This window comes from Quercus robur, chromosome 4 (assembly GCF_932294415.1).
Source record: "Quercus robur chromosome 4, dhQueRobu3.1, whole genome shotgun sequence".
Lineage (NCBI taxonomy): Eukaryota > Viridiplantae > Streptophyta > Magnoliopsida > Fagales > Fagaceae > Quercus > Quercus robur.
Window position 1 is genome coordinate 7166137 of NC_065537.1, and position 17369 is coordinate 7183505.

At 35.5% G+C, this 17369-nt stretch overlaps 1 protein-coding gene across 1 annotated transcript; it reads left to right on the plus strand.

The window, feature by feature from the left end:
• The first annotated feature begins 15094 nt into the window (after nt 1–15094).
• Nucleotides 15095–15571, plus strand: LOC126721278 (proline-rich receptor-like protein kinase PERK2). The gene has a single exon (XM_050424332.1). The coding sequence runs from the start codon at nt 15095–15097 to the stop codon at nt 15569–15571; it is 477 nt and encodes a 158-aa protein (XP_050280289.1).
• The last annotated feature ends 1798 nt before the right edge of the window (nt 15572–17369 follow it).

Genomic DNA, 17369 nt, shown 5'->3' on the forward strand with positions numbered 1-17369 from the left:
CAAATGTGTCATGCCGAAGTGCTTGAGGAAACTTGTTAGAGCTATGACATCAACGATTTAGTGATGCTAACTACAAGCAAGTGGCAAAAGTCTCCAAGCTTGAAGCAGTAGTTAGCTTACCAAAGTTTGGAAAAGTTGAAAAGAACGTTTGTGGACCATGTCAATTGGGAAAACAAACCAAGTTAAGTCATCCTAATGGGTCCCACAAGGACGGAAAGCTTGGGTGGCAAGAGGTACATCATGGTTGTAGTTGATGATTTCTCAAGATACTCTTGGGTGGAATTCCTTAGAAAGAAATTGGAAGCATGTGAGAAGATGGAGAAACTTTGCAAGAGGCTTCAAAATGAAAAGGGGGTTCCAATCATCAAAATAAGAAGTGATCATGGGAAGGAATTTGAGAATGCAAAGTTGGAGTCATTTTGCAATGAGCATAGAATAAAGAAGGAATTTTCGGCTCCAAAAACCCCTCAAAAAAATGGGGTTGTTGAAAGGAAGAATCGCGTTATACAAGAAATGGCAAGGGTAATGCTTCTTAACAAGGATATCCCTCAAAATTTTTAGGGTGAAGCCGTGAACACATCATGCCATATTAGGAATAGAATCTTCTTTCGAGCGGGTACCAAGAAAACATCGTATGAGATATGGAATGAAAAGAATCCTAAGGTGAAATACTTCCGGGTATTTGGTGGCAAATGTTTCATTCTCAATGATAGAGAAAATCTTAGGAAGTTTGATGCCAAGAGTGATGAAGGAATTTTTCTTGGGTACTCTATGAATAGCTGAGCATATAAAGTCTATAACAAACGAACCAAGTCGGTTATGGAGTCAATAAATGTGGTCATAGATGATGCCATTCCAAAAAAGAGTGTTGATGAAAGTGGAGATGCTTCAAGCCTCAAGAAGAATGATGATGATGGTAATTCCTCTCAAAATGGTGATGTTGAAAAAAAATCATTGGAAAAGGAAACTACTCCTATCACATCAAGAAGGGAAACTAAGTCATCCCAAGCGCCATTAAGTTTGCTCACTCCACCAAAAGTACAACCTCCAATATCTCATGATGATCAGCCTTCTATATCAAAGAAACCATCATTAAAAGTGAGATTAAATCATCCCAAAAGTAATATAATTGGAGATTTGGATGTGTAAATCATGTGAGTTATCATTGTTACCTTGCTCAATTTGAACCAAAGAAGGCAGAAGAAGTTTTGCAAGATGAAAATTGGGTAGATTCCATGCACTAAGAACTACATCAATTTGTTAGAAACGATGTGTGGGAATTGGTTCCAAGACCAAAAGACACTTATTTGATTGGCACCAAATGGATCTTCAAGAACAAGATCGATGAGGATGGTAAGGTTATGAGAAACAAATTGAGATTAGTGGCTCAAAGATATACTCAAATTGAAGGTATAGATTTTGATGAGTCATTTGCTCTGGTAGCAAGACTTGAGTCCATTCGGATTCTTCGATCCATAGCTTGTCAAATGAGATGAGAAATTTCTTCTTGTAGCTCAAGTTTATGTTGATAACATTGTGTTTGGTTCATCAATGGATGCACTTGCTCAAGAATTTTCTGAAGAAATGAAGAAAGAATTCGGAATGAGCATGGTGGAGGAGCTATACTACTTTCTTGGCTTTCAAGTGAAGCAACAAAAAGATAGGGTTTTCATATCTCAAGAGAAGTATGCCAAAAATCTAGTTAAAAGATTTGGTTTAGACTCAAAGAAACATGCATCCACCAATGAGCTCTTCCACCAAACTTAGCTCAAATCCATATGGCGTGGAAGTTGGTCCAACCCAATATAGGAGCATTATTGGCAGCCTCTCATATCTCACCGCAAGTAGGTCGGACATAGCTTTTAGTATTGGAGTTTGTGCATGCTTTCAAGCAGCAGTAAAGGAGTCCCATATGACAGCAGTTAAAAGAATCATTCATTATGTCAAGGGAACATCCAAATATGGGATTTGGTATTCTAGAGATTCAAATGATTTCCTAGCCAGTTACTTAGATGCTGATTGGGCTGGGTGTGTTGATGACAGGAAAAAAAAAAAAAAAAAAAAACTTCTGGAGGATGTTTCCATCTCAGAAACAATTTGGTGTCATGGATGAGCAAGAAGCAAAACTCAGTGTCATTATCGACTACTAAAGTGGAGTACATTGCTACAGGTAGTTATTGTGCCCAACTCTTATGGATGAAGAAGCTTCTTCATGATTATGGGATTTCTTAAGACACCATGTGCGTTTTCTGTGATAATACAAGTGCCATTAACTTATCCAAGAATCTTGTTCAACCTCAAAGTCAAAGCATATCAAAACTGGATATGACTTCATTCGTGATTTGGTGGAGGAGAAAGTAGTATGGTTGGAGTTCATCAACACCGAAAATCAAAAGGCTAACATCTTCGCTAAACCCTTTAATGGTCCTAGGTTTGAGTCTCTTTGTAAGACCATCGGTTATGGTACCATTCTTTGACTCATCTCCTTGATGTGACCCTTACATTTCTATCATTAGTGCATTCATGTAGAAGGGGTCACTCATGCAATTATGATATCTCTTTTACTGCTTTTTGCTTTTTTTGTTGATCTTACTTTATTGATTTTGTTTTGAGTGAGTACAAATCCAAAAAATCATAAAAAGTATTGAGTCTCAAAAAGTTTGATCACTTGTGTAGTGTCATATCATATGTTAAGTTTGGTTTAGTACCTTCATACTAATGGCGTAGTGCATTTATGAGTTTAGCTTGTTATGTATGCACATTTTAAGTGTGAGTGAAATCTAAAAATTTATGTTTGATTGTAGTAAATAGATCTTCAAGCTTGTCATGAATGACTAGCCAATAGTTTTATTTGATCTTGATACATGCGTAGACTTACTCCTATATATCTTCTCACATTTATTTTTATGTCAAAAAGCTTTTCAAATGTCAATCTCTAAAAGGAGAAAACTAGTTTCACTAGGAAAAGGTGGAGCAAAATGTATGATGCCAAAACCAAAGGCTTATTCTTTAAAGAAATATAAAAAATTTCATGGCATCGTTGCTTAAAAATTGAGTTGTATTGATCAAAAAATATGAAAAATGGAAGCCAAATGAAAAACTTTCAATCAATGTAAACATTTTGGTGAGGAGTCATATATGTTCATTTCTACTAGTGAGATAGGTCACCTAACTTCGTGCTATTTGTGTATGACTTGATTAAATTAATCATTGAAGTTTCATACTAGACTATGAGCTAATTCATACTTGATTCCCTCACACTGCACACAAATCTAATGTTCAATGAATGCCTATTTCATTTGTGTGATTGTATGTGTTCAAATGTGATTTTTGTATACTCAATTGCTTGATGGTCAAACTCAAAAAGATTTTTGAGTATTTCATGTGTTTCTAGAAGTGATTTTTGTAACTTTGGTCCTTAAAGTTTTTCCCAAAATGTGAAATTTCTTAGTGTTGAAAAACTTTCCATTTGGCCATTTCGCGACTACTTTCGCGAGTGGCCTCTAGTCGCGAAATTCTTAAAAAATTTCAATTTCTTAAAAATTTCAGGCAAAGAGTTTTGTGAGTCCCTCGCAAGTACTTCACGACTTAGATCTGACCCGCGAAAATCTACCCTATGCATCTGCATATTTCGTGAGTAGGCTCGTGACTGGCTCACAAGTCACTGACTCACGAAATGTAGAAAAGGATAGTTTTTAAAGGGTTCGAAATGTTAGTTTTCAAAGTGCTTTGTCTTTTTGGACTCTGCGACTCCCACCCTTTAAAACACATATTTTCATTCAAAAACCATCAAAACCCTCTTGGATTTCATCTCTAAGACTCATTCAAGGTATTTCTTATCTCTTTTAATCTTTCAATTCCTTAATTTGTTTTAAATTTCTTAAAACCTAGGGTTGGGGTTATTTTTTGTGTTTGGGTTAGGAAAACTTAATTTTTGCAAAATTTTTCAATTTTGTTGATTAGACTTAGTCCCATTTTGTTTCTTGTTGATTGTGTTGGCCCCATGTGGCATTTTAACATGTATTTAGGCAAGATTTTCACATGTTCATGCATTGTTTATCATATGTGTATAGTGTGTGCACATTAGGTTTTTGATAGAATGCCTCTTTGGTGTTTTTTTTTTTTTTTTTTTTTTGCACTCCAATAAGTATCAAATTTTGGGTTTTAACATATTTATTCATGTTTAACATGTTTTGATCATTGGTTGTGTGTTTTACACACTTTTCCCCATGAGTGCTTGTTCATGCATTGATCATGCATTGCATATGCACATTTGGTGCACCCTTGATGCACACATCCTGCCACTTGACATGTTCTGCATACATTCATGCTAGTTGAGTCTTTCTAGACCTAATAGCACATATAACATGTTCAGGTGTCTCTGTTATGCTCGTTTGATCTTATTTTAGAGCATTTTCTTCTATATTTGCTTGTTTTTGAACTAACTTGTATCTAATCAAGTTTGTTACCATTTATTTGTATGTTTTTTGTGTTTGCTCACTTTTGTAGATGTCTCTTCGCAAGACAACCACTGTCAAGAAACCTCTTAAGCGTCAATGTTATGAAGAGGATCGCTTTTGGGATAGAGATGCATTTGAGGCATTCTCGGAGTACTACAAGAATGCTATCATAATTGTGGAGAGAGAGGTGGATCTTCCATCTCTTAAGGGCACCTTCATCCCCAATGTGTTTAGAGATCACACATGGGCTCCACTCCTCACAGGCTCCTTGGATGTGCACCATATCTTGGTTTGGAAGTTCTTCTCGAATGCGATTGTGGAGGGAAATCACCTAAATTGTTGGGTGAGAGGGAAGGAGTTCATAGTTTCTGCCATGTCAATTCAGAACTTCCTTCAGATTAGGCTGGTAATCCTAGAGTCTTCTCTTCGATATGACAAGAGGACAACTCCAGTATTAGTGATAGTACCAGTTCTTGGGGGAGAACAGTTGAAAAAGTGCTTGCTCACCACCATTTTCTCTCCTGACATGAGAACATTGGAGTACATTATGCTCTTCAACCTCTTCCCAGTAAGGAATTTGACGAATCTCTCCCAAACACGAGCATTCTTTCTTCATGAATTATTCCAGAAGAAGGACATAGACATCTATGCTCACATCTACCATCTTCTTGAGAAGCGTGTCAGTAAGAAGACATCCCGGATGACTCTACCTTTCTCAGGATTGATCATGTCTATCATGTGACATGAGAGGGTCTAGATTCCCCCCGGGTTGCCAGTGATGAATAAGGAAGACCAGATTTCTACTCAAATGATGACGAAGAGCAAAGCTCGTCTTTATGGTCTTGAGGAAGAAGAAAGAGCAAAACGTGCGGACACTATGTGTATCTTGGTTTTTATAGCAGTTTCTTGATGCTTTTAGTTATCTATTGCTTCTTTCTTTAGTTTCTTTAATGCATCATGTGCTTGTTGGAAATGCAATTAATTTTTGCATTGCTCTTAATTGCTTGCGTGTCTGGATGATCATTTACTAGTTAAATGTTCATTGTGGTCATTTTTTAATAACTGTTCATGTTTGATCAAGTTATGCTATATGTTCTTATATCTTTTGTTTATCTTGTTCTCATTTTACTTGCTCTTTATACATGCTTTGTATTCTACACACTCTGCCTCTTATATAAAGGCACTCTTGTATATTTTATTACTTGAGAAATACAATACAATCATTCAATATTTCTAACATGGTATTAGAGCCACTCCTCTGAATTTTTTGGTGTGCAATCTACAGTCCTATCTTCTTAGTGCTCTCTGCTGCCTCCACCATCGACGTCATCGTTAGAATCATCGTCGCCATTGCCATTATATACTGAAGACCATTGCCATTCTAGTCGCCGCCATAAATTCTGCTTCGAACCACTAGTCACCACCATAAATTCCGCTTCATCCATGCGCTTCACACGCCACACACACTGCATACGCTTCCAGTAACCTACTAACGTCATCTATGATGTCATCCTGCTTACGTCAACCGTCACGTCAGCCCTAGCTTATGTCATCATCCGCGTCATCTTGCTGACATCATCGCTCCTTGGTTGACTTTGACCGTTGGCTTTTGAGGTAGGTTTGACCGTCGACTTTTTGCAGTCCAGGTGCTCCTTGTCCATTTTTTCACATAGATTTCATTTTTGCAGTCCATTTTTGCATATTTTGCTTCTAAGTGAAAAATAAGTATAGGTCTTCTTTTTATTGCAACAATCATCGCCGACAATCCAACAAACATTTTTGCAAACGTCTTGGCCATAATATTGAGACTTGCTATCAACGTAACAAATTAACTGTTTCCATTTCTACTACTACTGTTGCTAACATTGAGAGTATCCAACTAATGACTCCCGTCTCTGTAAAGTCTAAGTTTTATGGATCCATTATCACCATTTCAATAGTTAACCTTCAAAACATCATCTCTAATACCATTTATATGGTTGGTAATACATCTTATTCATCTTCTCTTTCAGTTACATCTGGTATGTCTCCTTCTTCTTGGCTTATGGATTCTACTTGTTGTAACCACACGACACTTCACTCATCCATATTTTCTCAACTTGAACCTGCACCATAGCCTCTTAATATTCGCACAGCTAATAGTTCTACAATGTTTGGTCATAATATAGGTTCTATCTCGACCTCCAACCTCTCAGTTCATGGGGTCTTTAATGTTTCTAACCTTTCTTACAATTTATTTTTTATGGGACAATTAGCTGAGTTGGGTTATCGCATTACCTTTGATTATTCTGGGTGTATTGTGTAGGATCCGAGGACGGGATAGGAGCTTAGGGTCGTAATATAGTTTCTATCTCGACCTCCAATCTCTCGGCTCATAAGGTCTTTAATGTTCCTAACCTTTCTTACAATTTATTTTTTGTAGGACAATCAGCTGAGTTGGATTATCGCATTACCTTTGATTATTCTAGGTGTATTGTGCAAGATTCGAGGACGGGACAAGAGCTTGGGACTAGTCCTAGAGTTGGGCATATGTTTCTCGTGGACAACCTTCGTATTCCACTTGTTGCTCCTGTTTCTGTTACTATTGTAGTTTCTTCTATTCCTTCCCTTGCACTTTGGCATGTCCGACTTGGTCATGCAACTTCCTCTCAGGTACAACACTTGGCTTCTAGAGGTTTGTTAAGTTCAATGTCCGTAGAAAATTTTGATTGTGTTTCATGTCAGTTAGGAAAACAGCCATCTTTGCCTTTCAATACTAATGAATCAATGTCCACAGATATCTTTGACCTAATTTATTTTAATATCTGGAGGCCTTCCTCTATCTCTAGTATTGGTGGATCTTGATATTTTGTTGTCTTTGTTGATAATTATTCCCTCTACAGCTAGATTTTTCATATGAAATATTATTTTAAATTATTGCAAATATATTCTAATTTTGCAAAAATGGTTAAAACTCAATTTTCCAAATGTATCAAAAATTTTGATTTAATAATGCTCTTGAATACACTCAATATGCTTTCCAAGCTATTTTACATTCTTATGGCACTGTTCATCAACTAACTTGTCCAGGTATCTTTCAACAAAATGGTAGAGCCCAACAAAAACTTCATCATATTCTTGACACTGTTCGTGCTCTCCTTCTCTCTGCCAAAGTTCCTGTTCCTTTTTGGGGCGAAGTTGCTCTTCATGCTATTCATGCTATTAATCGCATTCCTAGTCTTTTCATCTAAAATAAAACTCCATATAAGCACCTTTTTGGGTCACCTCCAGACTATCACCACCTTCACTCCTTCGGTTCTGCCTGTTTTGTTCTTCTTCAACCACATGAGCATAACAAACTTAAGTCTCGCTCTAGACTTTACTGTTTTCTTGGCTATAGCGAAACTCTAAAGGGGCATTGGTGTTATGATCCCGTCTCTCATCTTCTTTGTATCTCCCGCAATGTTATCTTTTGGGAACATCGCTTCTTTGTCGAGCTCTCTCACTTCTATGCCTCCTTATCTACCTCCTATGTCTTAGATCTTTTTCTAGATGAGCCACGTATTCCTTCTATAGTTACTCTTGATCCTCCTATAGACTTCTCTATTCTAACACCAGATATTTTTTATGCCTCTCCTAGATCACCCTTTAAAGAACAGGTCAAAGATGAATAGGTCGAAGATGAGCCACCAAACCCTAAGCTTGGGTCCCCTACTCCTGTTTCGCCTGAAGATCTTGCACAAGACATTCCACCTTATCACTTAACTCGGGTAAGATCTATTCCTGCACATTTACTTGACTATCATTGTTATACTACCCTTGCTACATTGCACAAGCCTCACACCTATTGTAAGGCCTCCACTAACCATTTATGGTAGATTGTAATGAAAGAGGAACTTGATGCATTATCTAAAAACCATACTTGGGATTTGGTGACTCTTTCCTTTAGGAAATCTGTGGCTGGTTGTAAGTAGATTTACAAGATCAAGATTTGCTCTAGTGAGTCCATTGAGCGATATAAAACTTATCTTGTTACAAAAGGTTTTACACAAGAGTATAAGATTGATTATGAAGAGACCTTTGCTCTGGTTGCTCGAATCTCATCTATTTGTGCCCTCTTAGCTGTTGCCGCTACTAGTAAATGGGTCATTTTTCAGATGGATATCAATTATGCCTTCCTTAATAGGAAATAAGTGAAGAAATTTATATGCAACCTCCTCCAGGTCTCTCTATTGAACCGAACAAGGTTTCTCACCGTCGACGTGCACTTTATGGCCTTAAACAAGCTCCAGGAGCTTAGTTTGCCAAGTTTAACTCTACCATCTCTCACTTGGGTTACATTGCCAATTATTATGATTTTGCCTTATTTCTTTGTTGTACTGACAAAGGCACCATTTTGCTTTTCCTATATGTGGATGATATGATCATAATTGGTGATGACCTTAGTGGCATTCAATAACTTAAGGATTTTCTCAGTCAGCAGTTTGATATGAAAGATCTTGGACATCTCAGCTACTTCTTGGGTCTTGAAATCATTCATTCCACAGATAGTCTTTATATTACTCAGGTCAAGTATGCTTTTGAAATTTTGTCTCGAGCTAGACTCACTAATAGCAAGGTTGTTGATACTCCAATTGAACTTAATGCATATCCGACTCTCTCCGAGGAAAAACCATTGTCTAATCCTTCTCTTTACAAACGATTGGCTGGCAGCCTAGTTTATCTCATTGTCACTTATCCAGACATTTCCTATGTAGTTCACTAGGTGAGCTAGTGTTCGTCTACTCCACGATCGACTCACTATGCTGCTGTTTTGCGCATTCTTCGATAAATGAAGGGCATTTTCTTCCATGGCCTTTTTCTACTTTGCTCAGTCTCCTCTTATTCTTCGTGCATTCTCTGATGCTGATTAGGCAAGAGATCCCATTGATCACAGGTTCACCACTAGTTATTTCTTTCTTCTTGGTTCTTCTCTGATTTCTTGGCAAAGTAAGAAAAAAAACCCTTGTGGCTCACTCTAGTACTAAAGTAGAATATCATGCTTTTGCTGATACTACATCTGAACTCCTTTGGCTACGATGGCTTCTTAATGACTTAGGTGTGTCCACATCCTTTATTACTTCTCTTATTGTGACAACCGGAGTGCCATTCATATTGCTCATAATGATGTCTTCCGTGAACGGACTAAACACATTGAGATCGATTGTCATTTTATCTGTTATCATCTTGTCCATGGTGCTCTCAAGCTGTTCTCGGTCTTCTCTAAAGATCAACTTGCAAACATCTTCACCAAGTCACATCCTAAGGGACACCTTTGTAATTTGGTTAACAACCTCAAGTTGGTCTTATACCCACCTTGAGTAAGAGGGGGCCTGTTAATGTGTAATAGGTTGTGGGCTTTAGGCCCACCTTGTTTACTTGTACTACACACATACTTGTACTACACACTTTGCTGCTTATATAAAGATACTCTTGTATATTTTATTACTTGGGAAATACAATACAATCATTCAGTATTTTTAACTGTCAATGATGCTTTATAAAAATATATACAATAAAAAACAGAAAGGTCTATATGTCATGGACCCATGGCCATGTGGGCTTAAAGCAGTGAGTTTTTTCCTTTTTGTTATTTATTTATTATTTTTTGTTTTTGTTTTTAGAGTAAGACTAAGGGAGCCTTTTATGCTTTTTATTGTTTTAGCAGCATACCATGAAAAAATAACAAAACAATACAAAAGAGCTTCATGCAAAAAGAATAAAAAACAAGACAGAGATGCCCGCATTGGATGAGCAAGGTTGGTGAAGTTTTGGAATAGGAAAAGCATTGTCTTACAATAACTAAGAGTGCCTGAGACCACCTACCAAACAATTGTGATCCAAGAAAGTACAAAAGCATGCCGTATGGCTAGTCCTAATGACCACCAGCTCCACCTCCAATCTAGAATCCGAATATTTCACCATGGCTGCCTTGTTCATGTTGTTTACCATCCTCGACAAATACTTTAAAGGAAGCTAACATGATATAAACAAATAGAGAAATAAATGGTTTTTAAAAGTTGAAGAATAAAGTCTTATATGAAAAAACTATTAATTAAAAGTTAATAGTAAAATTAAAATATAATTTAAAATGGTTTCCATTAGGTATTGTATAGGCACCAACCAAGTAGGATGCATGTTTATTAAAAAAAACATACATACACTTGGTGCAAGGTGTCTAAGTCTATACAACAATTTGGTAAATCCACCCAACTTATATATATGTATATATATATATATATATTGGAAGCTCAAATAGTGTGAAATACTATAGCTAATTTAGACCCCCAATTTTAAATTATGACTTAATTACTTTTACTCTAACTTAACTAAATGCGAAACAAAATTAAATGAGTCGTAATAAAACTAGAATACTACTCTAAGGTATAAGCATGTACAATAAACAATAAATGTAAAACTTAAAAAGTAGGGAAGAGAGATGTAAATACAAGATAACATTGAGACGTGTTATCAAAGATGAAACCGAAGTACTCAACGAAAAACCTCTCTGTAGCCCTCCAAGCCAAAATGAATCCACTAGTGAATAAAGTTGGAGTACAAGAATATCAAAAAAGCTTTCTAAGCCAAATCTACCCAATGTACTTGGACCCTCTAAGTTCCAACTACCAACAGACTTCATGGACCCATGTCTTCACTAGTTATCTAGATCCTGCAATTAGTTCCAAATTGCATCCACCAATCAATGACTTCTTCCGATGCTTCCCATATGCACCAAAACTTCTCTCAACACTTAGATTGGGTGAGGTAAGTGTTTGGACTAAGAACTTTTTAAGGATGTGTAGATGGAGAGGTAAGAGTAAAGGTAAACTTTAGAGAAATGGTGTAGATGATTGTGGGTATACAATCTCTATCTCTCAAGTGTGTAGATAGGGTTTTCTCTCACAAAATTTCCTTAGAAAAACTCTTTACAATTTCGTGGGTAATGAGGGCTTATATAGAGTTGGTAAAAATATTTAAAAAAGCACACTTAAAAAGCTCTAGGCAGAGAGTTTCGCGGGTCACTCGAGACTTGGTCTGAGTCGCAAAGTAACTTGTGAAATCCAGCCTGGCATAGAGACTCTTTAGATTCCAACATGTGCTTTTCAAGTGGCCTTTCATGGGTTGGCACTTGCGAGCCAATCGTAAGCTAGTCGCGAAATCTTCTTCTTCATAGAACTTCACCAATCTTTTACACACAACTCTTACATTAAATCCCACAGAAAATACAGGAAAATTATTGAACAAAAATATAATCAAATTTGATACGGAATTAAAGCTAATATAAAAATATAGTTGTAAATCACAACATTACATATATATATATATATATATATATATACACACACACATATTATGTCCCTATCTTCTTCTCCTATCATTTCTAAGTTGATAAAAATTTTAATTTGATTACAGTCCAAATTCTTCATATACAATTCTATAAGTTGATAATTCAATTTTATTTAATCCTTTTATTATTATAATTTATAAGTCCTTAAAAAATCAAGAAAAAAATTTACATTTCAAAGATGTATATAGCAATCCAAACCTTTTCTCTTGGTTATTGAAATCAACAAAATTGTACAACCTTTTTATCAAAGAAGTATATTTCAAATACTCACCTTAGGGATTTCTGTTATAGAATAAATTTTTAGTTAATAATCCTTTTATTATTACTTTATTTTGAATTTTGGTTTCACATTAATATTTCATATAAACATTAATTGTTTTTTAAAAAACAATCATAGTACATGTATACAACTACTAATAGTCTAGAGAGGTGCTACGTCTACAACATTTTCACAACAAATTATAGGTATTTAGTTGTTATTGTTTCTAATTTGAACCTGCTAATGAAATTACTTTTTTAACCCACCAATAATAACCCGTAACAACATGCCATATAGGATTTGTTGTGGATATAGCATTTCTTAATATCTAATATCAACATTTAATTTAATTTTTTATTTTTTAAAAAGACCTCATAGATAAACACAAAATTATAATTATTCTTATCGATTTTATTCTACACATCTCTATCAATTTTTTAGATAAGTACAAAAAATTAGTTTTTTTTTTTCCTAACATTGCACATATATTAGACTTCATTCTCTCAATTTCTTCTCTATAAATTTTTTTATTTTTTTATTTTAAATAATAACTTCTTCGTAACTTTGAGTTTATGTATTGATTTAAATTTCTTTATTTTCGATGCCTCATTTAAGTTACTTCATTAATTTTTTTTTTCAAAATTTGTCATTACTTAAAATATTTTATAATTTAGATTGTTCTTAATTATTGAATTGAGGTTTCCACTTAAATATGATTTCAATTATTGTTTTGGATAGTTCTTTTTGAAACCATTATTTTGGATAGTTTTTACTTATTCAATTCAATGTTTTTCTATTTAAATATATGGTGGCGATTAATTGAGCCCTAAACCTCAATATATATATATATATATATGCATTTCATAATACCTTACTTTCACATAATATGCATTTATTATATAACTTAAAAAGTAAAATACTCATTTATTTTCTTTACCTATTCTATTATCTAATTTTAAGTTAATTATTAAATAAAAACTATTTACATATGAATTTTGATTAAGTCATTCATCACATGGGCATAATACTATTATATATAAAAGTTGGGTTTAAAACTTATATAATGCAAAAATAATATATATATATATATATATGTATGCTTCAATCATCGGTATCATTGTTTGACCTATTCGGACTATTATTTAATTTATTATAAAACTATTTGAATTTGGGAAGAAAAATGTACGGATAGGATAGGAATCATAGGATAAAGGAAAGAAGCGTATTTAACAAATGCTTCCAGATCTCCCCTGATTCCGACCTAAGCATTTCTGCTTTCACACCTACATTTTTGGAAAATGGCTCACCAGATGGAGGGGGTTTTGTGTATTTTTGTGACTGGTGTACTTTGTTTACATTTTTTTAAAGGACTTTTGTTCAGGATCCGATCGGCACCGATTCAACCAGCCGGAACCGAACTGATCCGACCTCTACAAAGCTCCACCGTAGGTGTCGGCGTGGTGGTTGGAGGAGATTCAGGCATACCGACGACGGCCGGTGTGGCGATCGGCAGCTATTTTACACTCCTACGAGAAACTGCACCGCACCGAGTATATATATATATATATATATATATGCTATAATTTTACATATGTATGATCTATTGTCTTTCAGTAGAAAGAATGCAAGAGAGCTGTTCAACGAAAAAAAAAAAAAAAAGAATGCTAGAGAGTTGGTTTGAGAGAGGCAAGGAAGAAGGGAGTACAGCGCTAGAGAAAGTGAGAGCTAGAGATGTTGGGTTAAGAACGTTAGGGCTTTTTTATATAATTTAAATTTGATACCAAAATGATGCGTTTTGAGCCTGACATTAATTTTAATATCAATTCCAAAACTACGTCGTTTTGGTATCAGCTTAAAAAAAAAATAAAAAAAAAAATAAAAAAAATAAAAATCAAAACTACAACGTTTCAATTTAAACCCTAAAATTATTACATACCCAGCTCTCACTTTTTCATCAGTCGCCCAGCCTCTCCCTCTCCCATAAACGTCTCCTCTCTCTTTCTCTCTCCTCACTCTCTGCCTCTGCTGCTGCTGCTGCTTGCTACCACCATATTATGCCCCCTGAAGCTACAATTCTTGGAGTTCCACTTTTCCTCTCTCTTTTTTGCTATTCTCAGGAAGTTTTATAGAAGATTTTGAATTTTATGCTCCTCCTTACAATGCTTTCATTGAGGTTTGTTTATGTATTTTATTTTCAATAGTTTTGATTTATCTTTTATGGATTTGGTTTTTTTGTGATTTGAAATCGAATATTTTTGAGAGAATTTGAGTGTTTTCCTTTGTTTCCTTTTCTTTTTATGGAATATTTGAATTTTTGAATGATTATGATGGGGTTTGGGTTGTTAACTGCATTGTGATTGATTCCTAAGAAAATAGAGGAATTAACTGTACTAACCACTCCGAATCGGTATGGTGCACCGCACTTTGTGTAGACCAGTGCCAAACCCTTTATAGATGAGGTGCGGTCAAGCATGAGAGAAAACCGCACCTTATAAGTGTGGTGCAAAAAACCCTCCAATAACCCGCCGCATCACACCGTGTACAGGCCTAAAAATAACTATGATAATCACAGTCTTTTATTTTCCACGAAAGGTCAACGATTCTTTATAAAAATATAATAAAAATAGAAAGGTTTATGTGGCATAGAACGCTGGCCATGTGGGCTTGGAGCAGTGAGTTTTGGCTTTTTTGTTGTTATTTTTTGATTTTAGAGTAAGACTGAAGGGAGCATTTTAGGCTTTTTATTGTTTTAGCAGTGTACCATGAAAAAATAACAAAACAAAACAAGAGCTTCATGCAAAAAGAATAAAAAACAAGACAGAGATGCCCACATTGGATGAGCAAGGTTGGTGAAGTTTTGGAATCGGAAAAGTATTGTCTTACAGTAGCTGAAAGTGCCTGAGACCACTTACGAAACAATGGTGATCCAAGAAAGTATAAAAGCATGCCTTATGGCTAGTCCTGATGACCACCAGCTCAACCTCCTACCCAGAATCCGAATATTTCACCATGGCTGCCCTGTTCATGTTGTTTACCATCCTTGACATCCGACCCCCACCAGAGCCACCTGTTCCAACCCTCTATCCATCACCATTTCCCACCCTTTCTCCACCACTGCCACCGCCACCACCACCGCCAACGTCTACGTTTTCTCCACTCCCACCTTTTCCCCAGTTGCCCCCTTTCACTCCATCAACCACACGGTCACCACCAAGACCAGGTCAACAAGAACTCATCAAATGGTTGCGGTTCGTTGCTATGTATATCTTGGCTCCAACAACCATCATCACAACGATTGCTCTCATTGCTAAATATATCCGGCCTCAGCCGCCGCCAGTAAGCGTATTCGATATACCGGAGCGTGTGAGCTTTGCAATAAATTGCACTGATGAGAGTTTGCCTATAGAATGGTGTAAATTGCGGCAGTTGATGGGATTGGAGGAGTGCGATGCGAAAGCTGTAGTGTCTAGGGATTGTTGTACCTGATTTTTTTCCTATCTGTTTGGATTTTTTTTTATTACTCAATTTTTACCCATTTGGTCCGATCTGACTCATCTGAGTATTTGGGTATTAGAGGTTCTGGGGTTTTTTTTTTTTTTTTTTTTTTTTTTTTTTTTTTTTGTGTGTAAATTTAGTTTTGAGTGTCTGTGGGTTTGTTTAGAAACAGTGTTGAAGTATGGCTATTTAAAATGATGTCAAAATTGTGGTTTAAAAAGTATTTTGAAATCATAGTGATGTATTTGTGGTACGTGTGTGTTTATATATATATATATTTTTTTTTTGTTTTTTAATGTGTTGCTTTTCTTACATGATGAATAAAATAAATATTTTTATTCAAAGAAAGAGAATCTCCCACCCATGACTTTCCACTCTCCCCTTCTTCTTCGGCCCATCTCCCTCTCTGCAAGTCCAAGCTTGAACAACCCACTTAATCCGTGCAAACCCAACTAAATTAATCCCAAATTGCTATTGATGCATCACTGGCCATCGAAACCCAGAAAAAAATAATAAATAAATAAAAGAAAGACTTTGGTCCTTTTGTGCAAACCCAAACCAAAACACCTCTAAATTCTGTGAAGGCCAATCAGTTGACTAGTACTTAAAACTTAGTGTGCGTTTAGCATTGACTTAAAAGCCAGCCTTTTGTTACTATTTAGTTTATTTTTGTTATTATTTAGTTTATTTTTGCTATTATTCATGGGTCCTATTGCACTTTTTAGTGCTATTTATGTGTTCTATTGCATTTTTTGGTACTACTCATGAGTCTCACTGTACTATTCCGACTACCTTTTAGCTTTATTTAAAGTACTTTCAACAAAAAATTTTCAATTTCAACTAAATAAGATGTCTTAAATAGACTCTTAATTAGGTAGTTTGATTTTGGTTAGTGCATTGAACCCATGGCAAGGTAGATTGAGTTTTGTCGTTTACAAATTACCCATTCCTCAGTGATGGCCATTGATTCAAACATCCCAGAGAGAGAGAGAGAGAGAGAGAGAGAGAGAGAGAGAGAGAGAGAGAGAGAGAGAGAGAGAGAGAGAGAGAGAGAGAGAGAGAGAGAGAGAGAGAGAGAGAGAGAGAGAGAGAGAGAGAGAGAGAGAGAGAGAGAGAGAGAGAGAGAGAGAGCTGGTTGTTTATGTGTTGTCAATATCAATGGGTCCCATAGTTTTCTAGCTAATTACAATAATGCCACTCAACATTATAACTAAAAAACTGAAAACTACTAGTTTTCTAAGTACAGTGTTAAACACTCTAAATTGAGAATTGTGATTCAAACACTTCTAAATAAACACTCCAACCGAACATGTTTCTTTTCTTGGGCCCTATAGTTTTCAGTGTTTTAACACTAAAAACTGTTGTTTGAACACTGATACCAAACAGGCCCATTTAGGTGAACTATTTCTTATCTCTGTTCTATATTGGTTTGTTATTGCATTGTTAAGGTGCATTCTTTCTTTTTGAGGTTAGGTTTGACAAGGTGTGGAAAAGTTGGATAGTCTTTTGTGTCCTAAAGTGGGTTCTTTCCCAAGAATTACAACCTTATGCTGTTAGGTCCCTTTTAAGCTTACCACAATTTATAATTCTTTCACTAAAATGATGGAGATTGGAGAGGCCTTTGCAATTGATAACAAATCATTTTAGAAAAGTTTTGACACCACTTTTTTAGAAAATATAATACACATCAAAATAATTAATTTTTTTCACATAAAAGTTTTTAAAAATATTTCCTAAACTAATGCCCTTAGGTATAGTTATTAAACTTGGACTAGACATTGACCCAGTC